Here is a 15,079-nt window from a genome sequence, read left to right on the forward strand (position 1 = left end):
CTAGAATTACTCTTGATTTGTTAAAATCTCAATCAGAGATCACGTAACTGATTTCCTTTTGATTTTGTAGAAAACAGGACAAAAAGAAGCCTAAATAGAAGTTTCCAAGCTGAAGCACCACGCTACTAGCGTGAAACTCATGCTAGTAGCGCTAGAATAAAAGTTCATCCCGAGACATCCACGCTACTAGCGTGAAACTCACGCTAGTAGCGCCAGCTTGCAGTAGGCTTAATAAAACTCTCACGCTATTAGCGTGAAACTCACGCTAGTAGCGCGGGAGTTACGTGAGAAATTTTTAAACAAATCTCTGGCTGAATCAGAGGAAGATTGGACCAAGATACAAGATGAAGACTTGATCAAGATTTCTAAGCACAACCTAAAGTCTATAAATAGAGGCTTAGACTCCTAGAGAAAAGAACTTTCGCACAGAGAAGAACACGGAGGCAAAGATCAAAGCTTTCTTCTTCTCTCAATTTTCTGGTTATTGTTTTATTCATGAATTCTTTTCTACATTTTGAATTGTCAGACATGAATATGTCTGGCTAGTCTTTTATTATTGTGGTAAGGGTCACAACCCTTGATGTGAACCCCTTGTAGTTTGATTAATTTTTATATTTAATTATTTCAATTGCATTTATTTTACCTTGTTCTTCATCTTCTAATTCTTCTAGAACTGATCACTCTTTTGGGATTGCTAAGGTTAGGATTTCAATAGGAATATTGAGATTCTAGTTCCTGACAAAGGGTAAAATAACAATTCATGTATGCACTAGGGATAGGCTACATGAATTGCAAATGTGGAAAATTCATTGGTTTAAAAGGATTAACTTAAAAAGGAATTTCTAAGGGATTAGGATTCTAATAGGGTTAATAAAGTTAAGATCACTAAGGAATTAGGGCTTAACCAACCAATTAATAGATGGTGAATTGTTTGATCAATGGGTGATGAAATGTAAACATTAATCAATATTGCAAGGTGGGGATCAGAAAGGTGTTGACATCCTTTACCGCAATACTCTTCTAAATATTTTCTCAATTTTAATCTGTTGTTCTCAAATTTCCAAACGCATCTTTGAATTATTTACACTTCTTTGAACTGTTCTCAGTTTTCACAAATCACAACCATTTTCAATATCAATTTTATTGATCCAACAAGAAAGGAATAGTTAACATAATTTCGGTGCCTCAATCCTCGTGGAGACGATACTCTACTCATCATTTTATTACTTGGTACGATTGGTGCACTTGCCAATTTTACACAACAAGTTTTTGGCGCCGTTGCCGGGGATTGAATACGCCAATTTTATTTTAACTTTTGAATTTCTTGATTGGATTTTGTTTTGTTACTAATCTTTTTGCTATAGTTTATGCGAGGTAAAGTACATCGAGACTCTTTACAGTTTGATCCAGAAATAGAGAAAACTGGAAAGAAAAATCGAAAGCAAGCCAAGCAAAGAAAGCAAGAAACATCTTCAAGTTCTAAGCCACACACAGAACCAGTAATGGCTGCCCCTAATCTACCTCCTGCACCAGAGTTGATGGAGTCAATTCTTACTCCTATGTTCACTAGGCTAAACTCTAGCATTGTCCGGCCATAGATAGATGCCAACAACTATGACATCCAACTGTCGCTGATTACCTTGGTGGAGAAGACTCTTTTTGGTGTAGAAGATTACGAAGATCCTCATGACTTTATGGACAGATTTCTGAGAATCTCTGACACCACTAAGCATCATGGAGTGTCTGATGATGCAATCAGACTCAGGCTGTTTCCTTTTGCTTTGACCAGAAAAACTCTCAGATGGTTAGATCGACAAGCTCCTAACAGTATCCGAACATGGGATGATTTAGCAGCTAAGTTCTTTGCTAAGCATTTTTCTCGGGAAAAGTACAATAAGTTGGTGAATGAAATCACCAACTTCATTCAGCAGCCGAGAGAGACTCTCTGTGCGTCCTGGACAAGATTCTAGGAGTTGGTCAGAAAATGCCCTCAATATGACTTCCCTGATGACAAGAAGGTCAGAGTCTTCTACAATAGGATGACACTCGACTCCAGGATGGTTGTCAACGGTGCAGCCGATAGAACCATAGGAAGGAAGACAGCAGCTGAAACTCTGGAACTGATTGATTACATGGCGAGAACCGAGAATGCTTCAATGGAAGTTCAGCCAGTTAAACCCAAGAGAGGAATCTTACAACTGGGGAACAATGATGCGTCACTAGCTGAGCACAAGGTTATCTCTCAACAGCTAGCCAGTCTGAATGCCAAGCTCGACAAGATGCAGATCTCAACATCTAAAGTTAATGTATTTAACTGTGAGTATTGCAAGGAGCCGCATGATATTAATGAGTGCCCTACATTCAATGGAGCTGAACCATTCCAGGACAATGGTATTTGGTATAATCCAAGGCCACCACAGAATACCCAAAGTTACCAGAGGAATCAGAATGGCGGCCAAGGGAAACTTTCAGAGGAGAAATCAAGGTGGAGGCCTGGATTACAACTCCAACAATTATCTGCAACCTTCTCCTCTTCCACATAATGAGCCATCTGAACTAGAGAAAGCAATGTTGCAGCTTTCCAAGACCACAAATGATCACATGCAGACTACTAATGCCTTCATTAATGAGACAAGAGCCTACCATAAGAATCAAGATGCATCCATCAGAAACTTAGAGACTCAAATAGGCCAACTTTCAAGACAACTTGCTGAGAGGAGTCAAGGAACAATCTCTAGTGATACCATTGTGAATTCAAGGGAGCACTGCAATGCCATCACTACTAAAAGTGAGGAGCTAGAAAAAGAGAAAGCGGAAGTTTCTACAGACAAGAATGAGCACATCCAAGAAGGCAAAGAAAAAGCAAAAGAGCAACTTCCTGCAGTTCAAAAGAAGCAATGGGATTTCTCTCATTTTGAGAAACCTCAATATCCTATGAAGCTCAAACAACATGAACAAAGGAAACAATTTTCTAAATTTTTAGATATTTTTAAGAAATTGCAAATTAACATTTCTTTTGCAGAAGCTCTAGAGCAAATGCTTTCGTATACCAAATTCTTGAAGGAGATATTATCTAAGAAGCGGAAGCTCACAGAGTATGAACCTGTCATATTAACAGAGGAGTGCAATGTGATCCTATAGAAAAACATGCCTCCAAAGTTGAAGGATCCAGGAAGCTTCAGTATTCCATGCACCATTGGTAAGAAAACTATAGAGAGAGTCTTATATGATCTTGGTGCCAGCGTTAATGTGATGCCATTAACCCTGATGAAGAAGCTGGGAATTGATGATGTCAAGCCAACTAAGATGAATGTTAACTGGCCGACCGCTCAACAAAGAAAGCACATGGTATTGTGGAAGATGTGCTAGTCAAGGTAGACAAATTTCTAATTCCTGTCGATTTTGTCATCCTTGACATTGATGAAGATGCCAGTGTGCCTATGATCTTCGGGAGGCCATTCTTAGCAACCTCAGGAGCATTAATCGATGTACCTAAGGGTGAGATGATAATGCGCGTGGATGGAGAGCAAGCAATATTCAAGGTACTCATAAATGAAGTCCTCCATTGACTGCTTCTCAACCTAAGAATCAAGTCAATTACTTTGCGGAGAAAAAGGCTGAGGAAGGGAACAAGAAGGAAGTTCATCAGTGGCATGAAGGAAGCAAGCCAAAGGTGAAGATGGAAAAGCCCAAGAGCAAGGAAAAACATGTGAAAACTAAGTTTAAAGTTCTTGAGAACCCTCCTCCTCATCCACATGCATATGATCATGGAAGGAAACAATACTGGACCAAGAAGACTGGGTCATCAATGGTAGCATGTTTCCAACCACCATAAAAACTCAAGGGGTACGTCAGGCTCATGACATTAAACAAGCGCTAATTGGGAGGCAACCCAATAGTAGTTTTCTGTTTTTATTTTATTTATTTTATTTGCTTAGTTAGTTTATTTTAACAAGTCAAGTGATTGGTGAATTAGTGATCAGATGGAAAAATTTTAAATCTGGAAATTGGCGCTATCAACGCCAACTTGGCGCTAGTAGCGCCACAAGACCAAAAGAGGCAGTGAGCTCCGCGCTCACAGCGTGAACTCCACGCTGTCAGCACCAGAAACCCACGGAAGACTCGCGCCAACAGCATGAAATCCACGCTGACAGCACCACTGGGTCCAAAAGTTCCAGTGAGATCCGCGCTCACAGCGTGAACTCCACGCTGTCAGCGCCAATGTTCTCACCATTTACATTGACTTTAATGTTTTCTTTTTGCTGTTTTTAGATTATGGTTTGATTATATCCCCTTTTACATGCTGAGGTATGATTGTTCTGTTTGATGTTTAACAAGTGTGTGAGTGTTCCACCTGTGCAGAATTAGCTTTACTCGACTAGTTTAGTTGTTGCTGAGGACAACAACATTCTAAATCTGGGAATTGGGCGCATACCATATGCGATAACTGCCAACTGCGGAATTGCACAACAGAGACGTCTAACAGGAAATTTTTTTTTGTAAAAGGGGAGATACTTTAACCTTTCTTTTTATTAATTTCTGCTATTTTTAATTCAATTTTTCATTTTTTTTAGAAGAAAAAAAATTTACAAAAATGGAGATTTCCTGAACAAGCATTCTTAGATTTTACGAAGCTTACTCAATAAGTAATTGGATTGAATTATAAGAAGCATGATATCTGTGGAGCATTTAATTGTTTTTATAATCTGAGAATGATGATTGCTCGTTTGTATAACTGTTTTGGTGAAAATTCTTAGATAATGCTTGATGTGAAATTTTGAAATTAGATTCTAGTTTGAATTATAACTGTGAGGAATTGAGCCTAAATAGAAATATTTTTCAGAGAGACCTCACTGTAGTAGTTTTCTAGAACTTGAACTGTTTCTCTGGCTTGCATGCATTACTGACATGATAAAGGCATGTTTATTCTTGATAACTTAGAGCCAAACAGCCTACCTAGAAAGAATTTCCATTGTTAAGCCCTTTTGAGCCTTAAACCAGTTCATTCAAAAACCTGATGAAAAATACTTAACATTGTTTCCCTTGACACACCTTGAGAGAGATTGAATGCTGATCAAAAGAAAAAGGTCAAGGTACTTCTCAAAGGAAAAGTTAAGTAAGTCGAAAAAGGAAAAGAAGAACAATTTGCAGAAAGACAGCTCAAAAGAGAAAAGAAAGAAAACATTTGCAAACAAGGAAAGAAGAGAAAAAGGTAGTGAACAAGGGAAAAGAATCCCAAAATGAAGAAAAGTGGCAGAACAAAAGACTGAGAAGAAAGTATTGTCAAAAATCTCAGTATTTCAGTCTCTCAAATTAATCAGCCTCTGTCCAAAAGATTCTTACCCCCAAACCAGACCAAGTTATAACCTATCAAAGACCTTTTGATCAGTCTATGCATGGCAAATGGGTTCCTCAATCTTAGGAATTTGAGAATATGTTCAAGCTTACGGAATTACTGCTACACTGATGGAATGAGTGTGAAAACCTCAAACACTGAGAGTGATGAAAGTACATTTATCCAGTGAGGGATATTCAAGTTAGGGTCTGATTTCTTGATACAACTGAAAAGCATTGTTTGAAGTTTTTAATATGGAGTTATACATGCATAGCAGTCTGATTTCTTAAGATATTCATGTTCCGTGTTTTTTTTTTACAGAGTTAATCTTTGCTTCTAAACTTTAATCTATTACATTGCTGAGGACAACAACGTTCAAATCTGGGAATTGTTTGATATGCCTCCAGCATATGTATAAATCTAAGCCAAAAAGAGAAAAAAATCTTGATCAATCCTGGATAGAAAGAGCTAGAATTACTGTTGATTTGTTAAAATCTCAATTAGAGATAACGTAACTTATTTCCTTTTGATTTTGTAGAAAACAGGACAAAAAGAAGCCCAAATGGAAGTTTCCAAGCTGAAGCCCCACGCTACTAGCATGAAACTCACGCTAGTAGCGCCAGAATAAAAGTTCATCAAGAGACATCCACGCTACTAGCGTGAAACTCACGCTAGTAGCGCCAGAAGAACTTTTTCATCTAGAGACTCCCACGCTACTAGCGTGAAACTCGCGCTAGTAGCGCCAGCTTGCAGTAGGCTTAATAAAACTCCCACGCTAGTAGCGCGGGAGTTACGTGAGAAATTTTTAAACAAATATTTGGCTGAATCAGAGGAAGATTGGACCAAGATACAAGATGAAAATTTGATCAAGATTTCTAAGCACAATCTAAAGTCTATAAAAAGAGGCTTAGACTCCTAAAGAAAAGAACTTTCGCACAGAGAAGAACACAGAGACAAAGATCAAAGCTTTCTTCTTCTCTCAATTTTCTGGTTATTGTTTTATTCATGAATTCTTTTCTACATTTTGAATTGTCAGACATGAATATGTCTGGCTAGTCTTTTATTATTGTGGTAAGGGTCACAATCCTTGATGTGAACCCCTTGTAGTTTGGTTAATTTTTATATTTAATTATTTCAATTGCATTTATTTTACCTTGTTCTTCATCTTCTAATTCTTTTAGAACTGATTACTCTTTTGGGATTGCTAGGGTTAGGGTTTCAATAGGAATATTGGGATTCTAGTTCCTGACAAAGGGTAAAATAACAATTCATGTATGCACTAGGGATAGGCTACATGAATTGCAAACGTGGAAAATTCACTGGTTTAAAAGGATTAACTTGAAAAGGAATTTCTAAGGGATTAGGATTCTAATAGGGTTAATAAAGTTAAGATCACTAAGAAATTAGGGCTTAACCAACCAATTAATAGATGGTGAATTGTTTGATCAATGGGTGAAGAAATGTAAACATTAATCAATATTGCAAGGTGGGGATCAGAAAGGTGTTGGCGTCCTTTACCACAATACTCTTCTAAATATTTTCTCAATTTTAATCTGTTGTTCTCAAATTTCCAAACGCATCTTTGAATTATTTACACTTCTTTGAACTGTTCTCAGTTTTCACAAATCACAACCATTTTCAATATCAATTTTATTGATCCAACAAGAAAGGAATAGTTAAAATAATTTCGGTGCCTCAATCCTCGTGGAGACAATACTCCACTCATCATTTTATTACTTGGTACGATCGGTTCGGTGCACTTGCCAATTTTACGCAACAGTGGGTATTAGCAGTGGACAATGGCGACAACGATGATGACGATGATGGTGGCTGGCTGGTGTGGGTGGCATGTGTAGGTAATAGTGGTTACAAGGCTGACGATGACCAGAGTCAATTATCGGTTGTGATGGATGGCGATGGTGATTGGGATGACAATAGCCAATAATGGTAGTGGCAGCTAGTAGCTCATGGTATAATGGTGGTGGTTGATTGGTGGCTGGTGGTGGCGACACTAGGTGGTAGAGGTGCATAATTGCCAATGTCGGTATCTACACGTGCTTAAGGATTGGGAGAAATGTGACATTTGATATCATATCCTATTTATTCCTAAACTGAGTCCCCATAAAAGAGCATGCAGATAGGATAAAATGAGTAAACAGGATAAGCTTATTGGCTCACCAAACAAAGGATAAAAACGTAATACGATACCATATTTATGATTTCTTCTCTATCCTAACCACCAAAGAAGTGGTTTAAAATATTGATTTGTTTGTAATCAACTATCCTTATTATTCTTCATATTTTTTGAAAACTTTACTTATTTTTAGGTAATTTTTCTTATCTTTATATTTATCTTTAGAATATTTTCCTTATTTTCAGGGAGTAACTATATATTTTTATCTTTATCTTTATCTAGAAGAAAATCAGATTTGGTTTCTTTTATTCATTCAGAGATTTTTGTTTGTTTCTTGTTCTTGGTTGGATTAGATTTGCGTCGGCTAGCCAGTAAACTTAGGTTGTATTAATCAAATTGTGATCTTTATTATGAAAATGCAATTTAGGGCATCGGGGGAGAGGTTAATATACGAGGATTTTGTGGCAAACCTGACTTGAAAAATTCGATTAGGGAGAGGTTCCATGCGGGTTTTGTGCGGAGATTCACAACTTGTTCACACCCTCGTACAAGCTGGATGAGCCGCATGATTTCCGGTTTCTGCTTCTAGTCGACGAAGGTTGTGATCTATTGTGAACTGTTGACCACTGATATCTTATTGTGAAACTTATTTGCACGTAACTTTGGTGCCATACATGAATTGAAAATCGCTCTGATAAATTTCTTTGAACCATTTTATTTGTAGCCCTTATTCAACATTTTGTCATCTTCTTCACTTGAATAATCTGTAGCATATATGATGGGTCACTACACATAATTCGGATTTTCTTGAAAGAATTCAAATTTTTTTCCCGGAACCTTTTCTTTTCCTTTCTTGCAATTGGTTCTTGTTTCAGAGGCTGCCTTGGAAACCCAAGATCTTAAAATTAAGAAAGTCTTGTCATGTAAAAATATATATATATATATATATATATATATATATATAGAGAGAGAGAAAGTTTGATCTAGAATGAGGAAATAGAAAATCAAGTTTTTTTGAGTATCAAGAGAGAAAACTAAGAGGCGAAAACATTCAGGTTTTTTTAACTAAATATCTCAAGTTAAGGAAAAGAAAGAAATATATAGCTGCTTCAGAGCTGAGCTACTGCAATTACAGTGATCAGATTCAGAACCAAACATATATATATATATATATATATTGGTTCCGAATTTGGTCACTGTACGAAACAGATATATATCCCTTTCTTCTTGTTTCTCTCCTGTGCATACTTTCTTGAATCTACTCATTCTTCATCCTTTACATGCTGCACAGTTCTCTCATCAAAAAGGTATGTGCTTGCACATTGATATCTTTCAATGTATATTTTGAAATTTATGACATGTATTTTAGAGGATTTAAAACATGTATATTACTTTTCATTAAAGAGCTTTTTTTATATAGTATTTTAAGCAGTGACTTCTATCTATTCAAATTGAAAATTTTGGAAGGCTTCTTCTCTCTTGATACTAAAAGAAAGATCTTAGATTTTCTATGTCCTCCTCGTTGATTTTTTTTCTATAGAACAAGGGAATCTCCTTGATCAAATCCTTTTTCTATATTCTTTTCCCTTCTTCTTGTCAAGACTTTCTTGGTTTTTCCTTCATCAAATTTTGGGTTTGTCCTAAAAAATGCCAAGCTTTCTACAGAAACCTATGAAGCAGGTAACAAATTTCAAGAAAGCAAAAGAAAAGTTTACAGGAAAAATGGAAAACTTGAATTCTTTCACGAAAATAAGAATTATATACAGTGATCCAGAAGCTACAGATTCTTCAAGTGAAGAAGATGACAAAGTTTTGAACGGCTTCATATCAAATGGTTCAAAGAAATTTATCACAGATTTTCGTTCCAAATATGCCACCACGGTCATGTGCTGATAAGTTTTTACTACAAAATTTCCGTGGTCAAAAGTTCATAATAAATTCCAACCTCTATCCAAGAAGCGGAGACAGAAAATCATGCAGCTTCTCCAGCTTCAATAAAGGTGTTCGACGCAGTAAATGGAGGAAATATGAAGCAGAGACTCAGGACCCATTTCGAGGGGTTCAAATGGAGCTTGGTACTTTCGATTCAGAAGAAGAGGCTGCTAATAAGATTTATACCCAAAAGAAGATTGAGCTTGACATACTAGTAGCTCTGAAAAGAAGGGATGCATTACATTTGGAGGATCCTGTTTTCATCTCACTCACCTTTTCTTGTTGTTACTGATGATAGAGCTTCGGTAGATAATGGCATTAATATTTCAGCTAAAGAAAATTTCAACAACGTGAAAACAAATGGTGAAGCAGGAAATTTAATGAAACCAGTTTATGAAGATGAGTCAATTCTACATATGTTAGAGGAGCCATTTGCACCATATTTGGCTGGTGAGAATCTCAACTTGGAGGAACACGGCAGAACGAGGCAAAGTCTTTTGGTAATTATTTTGATCATTTCTCGTACAATGACATTGGTGGTTGCTCCGAGTGGGATACGGAAAATGAAGGTAGCAGCAATCTACCCCTTGTTAATATTAGTCCTTTAGATGATATTGACTTGGCTTGGTTTGACGAAAATTGAAGGTTGGAATGCCCCTTAAAGTTTTGATTTTGCGGAACAGGACTAATAACTTTAGTTGAGAGTTTATATCAATGAGAAGCAAAACGGAAGCTGTTAAAGCTATATAGCCTTTAATTTTTGTTTGGCCTGTTAGAGCATTCCTAGATTTTCCAACTCTCGTTTTTGCTTCAGACTTGAATAATCTATATGGAATTAATCAATTTTGTCATTAATATTATAGATGAAGCTTAAAAATTGTTTGTCTTTTCTTGTTGCAGAGAAATTGTATGTAAGTAGTTTCAATTTCTGTAAGTTGTTATATAAGCTTAGTTCTCTCTCTCTCTTTTATCATTCTTCATCCTTATGTTCACTTTTAAAGAGGCCACAACATTAGCATGAGGAAGAAATGTTGGAGGACAACATAATAAAAAGTAAAAACAATTCGTCTGTTAGAGGAAAAATTGTTGGAAATGAAATACGAGGGACAAAAAGTTACATACTGAACAGAAATGAACTACAGAGGAGCAGGTCCTTGAATTGAAGCTTGGTATAGAGCCCATTTATTATATCGTTTAACTTATTGATTGAGGTCTCCCCATGGGTCTAGCCTCATGACATTGCGTCTGGCCAATGCCCAGTAAGGGTAGGTTTCCTTCTCTTTTCATGATTATTTTTTTGTCAGAGTTGGGTAATTGAAATTTTTGTATGATGGTGCGTTATTGCGTTCTGTGAGATCAGAGGAAGAATGAAATAAAACAAAATAAACTAACTTGCAAATTAGATTTTTTAAGATGGATTTTGATTTTCTCATGCGGTAAGAGAACATTTTCTCAGGTTGTAGACATATTTTATGTGAAGCTCACATCTATTAAAAAAATTAAAAAAGAAAAGAAAATATTGTACGAAGATCGAAGGATAACTAGTAAGAGAAAATAACTCTTCTACGACATGAGAAAATATTTTTCTTTTTAAGAATTTTTTTTAGCGTTAGGTTAAGTTTACAATTTTTTTTTTTTAGTTTACAACTCTTATAATTTTAATTATGTATCCCAGAAAATATATATATACAGTGTATTTTTTGGAGTACATAGTTAATGTTATAAAAGTTGTAAAATTTTTTTGTAGATGTAAGCCAATAATTTCATTTAACATAACTATACAAATCATATTTTAAGATTAATTAATAATTTCATTGTTATTATATAACAAAATAATTACATCAAACATGTAAATATGTGCAAATGAATATATCATTGCATCTTGTAACTGGAATTTCATAAGCATTAGTTTGATTTGTATAGATATTAGCATTTAAATCCAAAAACAAATTGAAATTTATTTTATTTTTTGTATAAATCTAAATCAAAAGTGAATAAAAAATAACCTTGTAATATAATAACATTATACATGGCCTTAAAATAAAAAAATTTGTCTCACATAATAATCATTCACATATAGACCAATAAAACCATAATCTAATATTTAATATATATATATTTTTAAAAAAAAATTACATGCCGGTTGACCCACCCCGCCTATACCCGTTTAAACTCATCCCGCATATAGATAGATTATTTGAATTGATAGATTGAAATACACGAGTTTTAGTTGATTGATGAGTTGAAATGTTGCGTTCAACCCATTTTACCAGGCTTTATTTTACAGCTAACATTCGAACAAGTATGAACAAGGAAACAAGTATCCCAAAAAACAAACTAAGCTGGCAATGAAAACTATATATAATTGAGACAGTACTAAAACCTGCTTTTGCTTTGTTAATTCCCTTATTTCTTCTTTTGGACATCTGTAGAGAAAGAAGTGAAAACTCATACATCAATCCATTATTAATTGAATTATTTGTAAATGTTCACATGGGAGGCGGGAGACACTTTCCCAAATTGTATTTTTTTAGGCAGGAGCAATGCGTAATAAACAATTTTTAAGTCTTAGTGACAAACTTTATAGAAAAATAATGAAGTCTAAAGCAAATGATTGGAGTGAATGACCTTAATTTATTAATGTACAACTACAAAGAATGAAATCATATATATTGCGCATGTGATCTGCATGGCCAGTTTTATCTAAAAGCGTAGGACCAAAAAAGGTCTTCCAGACAAACCTTCCCATTGCTGTTAGCATGGTCTTCTTACCAATATTATTACAATATTCCTGAAATTTGCTATTACATCCTAATTCCATTTCTATCTACGAATACCAACAAAGATTTTGATAACCCTTATATGTACTTTTTATGTTAAATGGATCCCTTTACGGTGCTTCCTCTATCAATTATATCTTTTATCCATAGAAAAAAAACGTTGGCATATTTATTGATTTATATTAGTTTCTTTCTTTGTTAAAGTGGAAAAAATTTTTGCGGATTTTGGATAATATATATGTAGAAAGTTTATTTTTTTAAGAATTTTTTTTTCTGTGTCAGTGTCACGTGATGATACATCATGGCCATATCATTAAAAGCTTTGGAGCAAGCATGGGTTTCCATTCGAGCGAGTGAAGATTCATATCCCCCGTTGCCATTTTGACGATGAACAAACAGTTTTGGCAAGCAAAATCCCTATTGGATGCAAAAGAACATACCTAAAAAGTACCAATTTCAAAACAAGAACGTGATTGTGATAGATACAGAGGCATGTTGATGTATCTCATATATACGCACGCGGGCCTAAGCCTACGACCATGACCACCTTGAAAAAGCACATAAATCACTGTTAGTTAATATAATCCGATTAAACTAAGAAATATCTACGAACATATAGAGATTATAGATCATTTTCTGTCAACTTGAATATCCGGAAACTGATTGGAAAACTACAGATATTTACTTATTTATTGATGTTTTATGAGGTTTTGTTTTTATGGTACCGTAGAGGTAGAGACATTATGACTCATGTACATGCGTCCTACTCCTACACATCATGCTCAAATTGAAGTTTACAACAAATATATGTTTATAATTGAAGTTAACTATCTAAGAGTTTATAATTGAAGTTAACTATCTAAGAGCCTGTACGAGTTTGGCAAAGAAGAAAAACTCCTTGCACGTGCAAGTTAGTACTCTTAATAACAAAACAACTATACAATACAATGGTTATCTGTGTGCTTCTGTTGTAAGTTTATCGAACTACACTTCATTCAGGAAAAGGAGAAAACTTTGGGTAAATCAGATGTACGTAAATACATCTTTACCTAATGGGAATTTTTTTTTGGGATTTTGTACGAATAAAAAAAAAACATGGGTATAAATAAAAAAATAATTTCTTTATTTTAGAAAAAAATATACCGAAATAGGTACGTATGATATATTAAAAAAATTTCCCAGGAAAAGATTGTTTATATTTTTTTCTGTGCCTCTCGGAACTCGTCACCGAGATCACGACAAGTTTCATTATTGAAGTCTGAAGATGCATGCACCTTGTCAATTTTCTTCTAACAAGTACGCAGCAACAGTACAACTGTACAAATATCTTTTCTCAGAGAGCATTTGGTTCGAGTTTTGAAAAAATATTCCTAAAGTAATTAACATATAAAAGTTGATATTATTAAATAAACGGTGGTCATCCCGAGGAATGACAGTTGCTGATAAGTTATGTAAAGAATCAATTTAATTCAGAAACTTAAGCTGAACGAAGCTACAATACACAAGTTCACTTATAAAGAATTAATTCAATCCAAAAGTTTAAGTTGTTAGATAAAATTATATTAATAATTTTATATATCTCAATAAGCTAAAAGAAATAAATTGCTGGGGTGAAAGGTCTCTCTCTAATTTTATTTCTAACTAAATAATTTGGGGTTAATGATAAAAATCTTCAACTTTACATTAGGAAGGTCATTATTCTCAAGAATGAGAAAAAATCCTATAAATATATATGATAATGTTTTTGGTTGACTAGCAAAATATTGTAAAAAAATGTCATTGATCACCGACAAGGGCATGAATCAGTAATGACCGGCTGCGGTGGCCAGAGTCAATTACCACATTTGATTATCTTTAGGGACAGAAGGTAATTGGATTTAACCCATAAACTATTATTGTGAATGGCGATGGCCAGAGTCAATTACCACATTTGATTATCTTTAGGGACAGAAGGTAATTAGGCTTATTTGATCCGTCTTCTTAATACATGCACATTTATGCCTTATAACATGTCTTTAGTCATTATGCCATTTTTTTTCATATGCTTTGTTTTATCTCATGCTATTATTATTTTTGATAATGTCAAAGGGGGAGAAAATATGATAAAAGAATGTCAAATTGAGCTTATGCATATTGATAGGGGGAGTTTAATTAAATTTTAAAGTTGATATATTACATGTTATCTAACCTTTGCTACTAATCATTTTACTTGTTTCAATTTGAGTTTAAATTGCCATTATCAAAAAGGGGGAGATTGAAGACCTCCTATGCATTATGGAATATGAAATATATATTTTGATGATGACAAAGGATTTACAAGAAGTCTCAAATTGAAGATGGAGTGTGAAGATAAAAGTGATTAGGTATTTTAGATTTTTTGTAACACATTAGATATATCACTAAGCATGATTCCAAGCTCCATTGCATTTCATTGCATAACATGTATTTAGCTATGTTGAGTGATTTAATAAATAAAATAAAGTAAAAATAATATATGTATTATATATATATAAAAAAAAAAAAACTCACAGACTTGCGAAAAAGAAAAAAAAGGCGCTCTTTCTCTTGGTTCTTCACGCTGAAAAACAGAGTCATTTCTCATCTGAAAAATCGCTGTTCGTTTCTTTCATCTTTGATTTGCTTGTGAATGAGTGTTTGATACTACACCTTATATTCATCTCCCTCCCAAAAATTCTCAAATTTTCATCAACAATTTTTTCTTCTTCTTGAACCCTAAACAAAGTGCATCACTGTTGATGAGTCTCTTGATCGATTTCTGAGTCAAGACTGGGTGATTTGAAGTGTTGTTCATGATTCTACAAGTTTGAAGGATTTAATTCAAAGATTCTTGGAACTAAGGTTGTAGAACCCTAACCACATTTTGTGTTTTACTTTGCT

The 15,079-nt window shown here is 34.6% G+C and overlaps 1 protein-coding gene across 1 annotated transcript; it reads left to right on the top strand.

Moving 5' to 3' along the window:
• Positions 1 to 1,367: 1,367 nt before the first annotated feature.
• LOC133290836 (uncharacterized) lies at positions 1,368 to 3,141 on the top strand. The gene is made up of 4 exons (XM_061488958.1): positions 1,368 to 1,499; positions 1,599 to 1,901; positions 2,019 to 2,316; positions 2,411 to 3,141. Exons 1-4 carry the CDS (start codon positions 1,368 to 1,370, stop codon positions 3,139 to 3,141), a joined length of 1,464 nt encoding a protein of 487 aa, XP_061344942.1.
• Positions 3,142 to 15,079: the final 11,938 nt, after the last annotated feature.

Source organism: Gastrolobium bilobum, unplaced genomic scaffold (genome assembly GCF_033153095.1).
Source record: "Gastrolobium bilobum isolate Gb01-03AN ecotype WA unplaced genomic scaffold, APGP_CSIRO_Gbil_v1 utg966, whole genome shotgun sequence".
Taxonomy (NCBI): Eukaryota; Viridiplantae; Streptophyta; class Magnoliopsida; order Fabales; family Fabaceae; genus Gastrolobium; species Gastrolobium bilobum.

Coding starts and splice junctions, on each gene's coding strand:
- LOC133290836 (XM_061488958.1), top strand. CDS start 1,368: ATGCGAGGTAAAGTACATCGAGACTCTTTACAGTTTGATCCAGAAATA. Junction 1,902..2,018: donor GGGAAAAGTACAATAAGTTG/GTGAATGAAATC, acceptor GATGACAAGAAG/GTCAGAGTCTTCTACAATAG. Junction 2,317..2,410: donor TAAAGTTAATGTATTTAACT/GTGAGTATTGCA, acceptor GTATAATCCAAG/GCCACCACAGAATACCCAAA.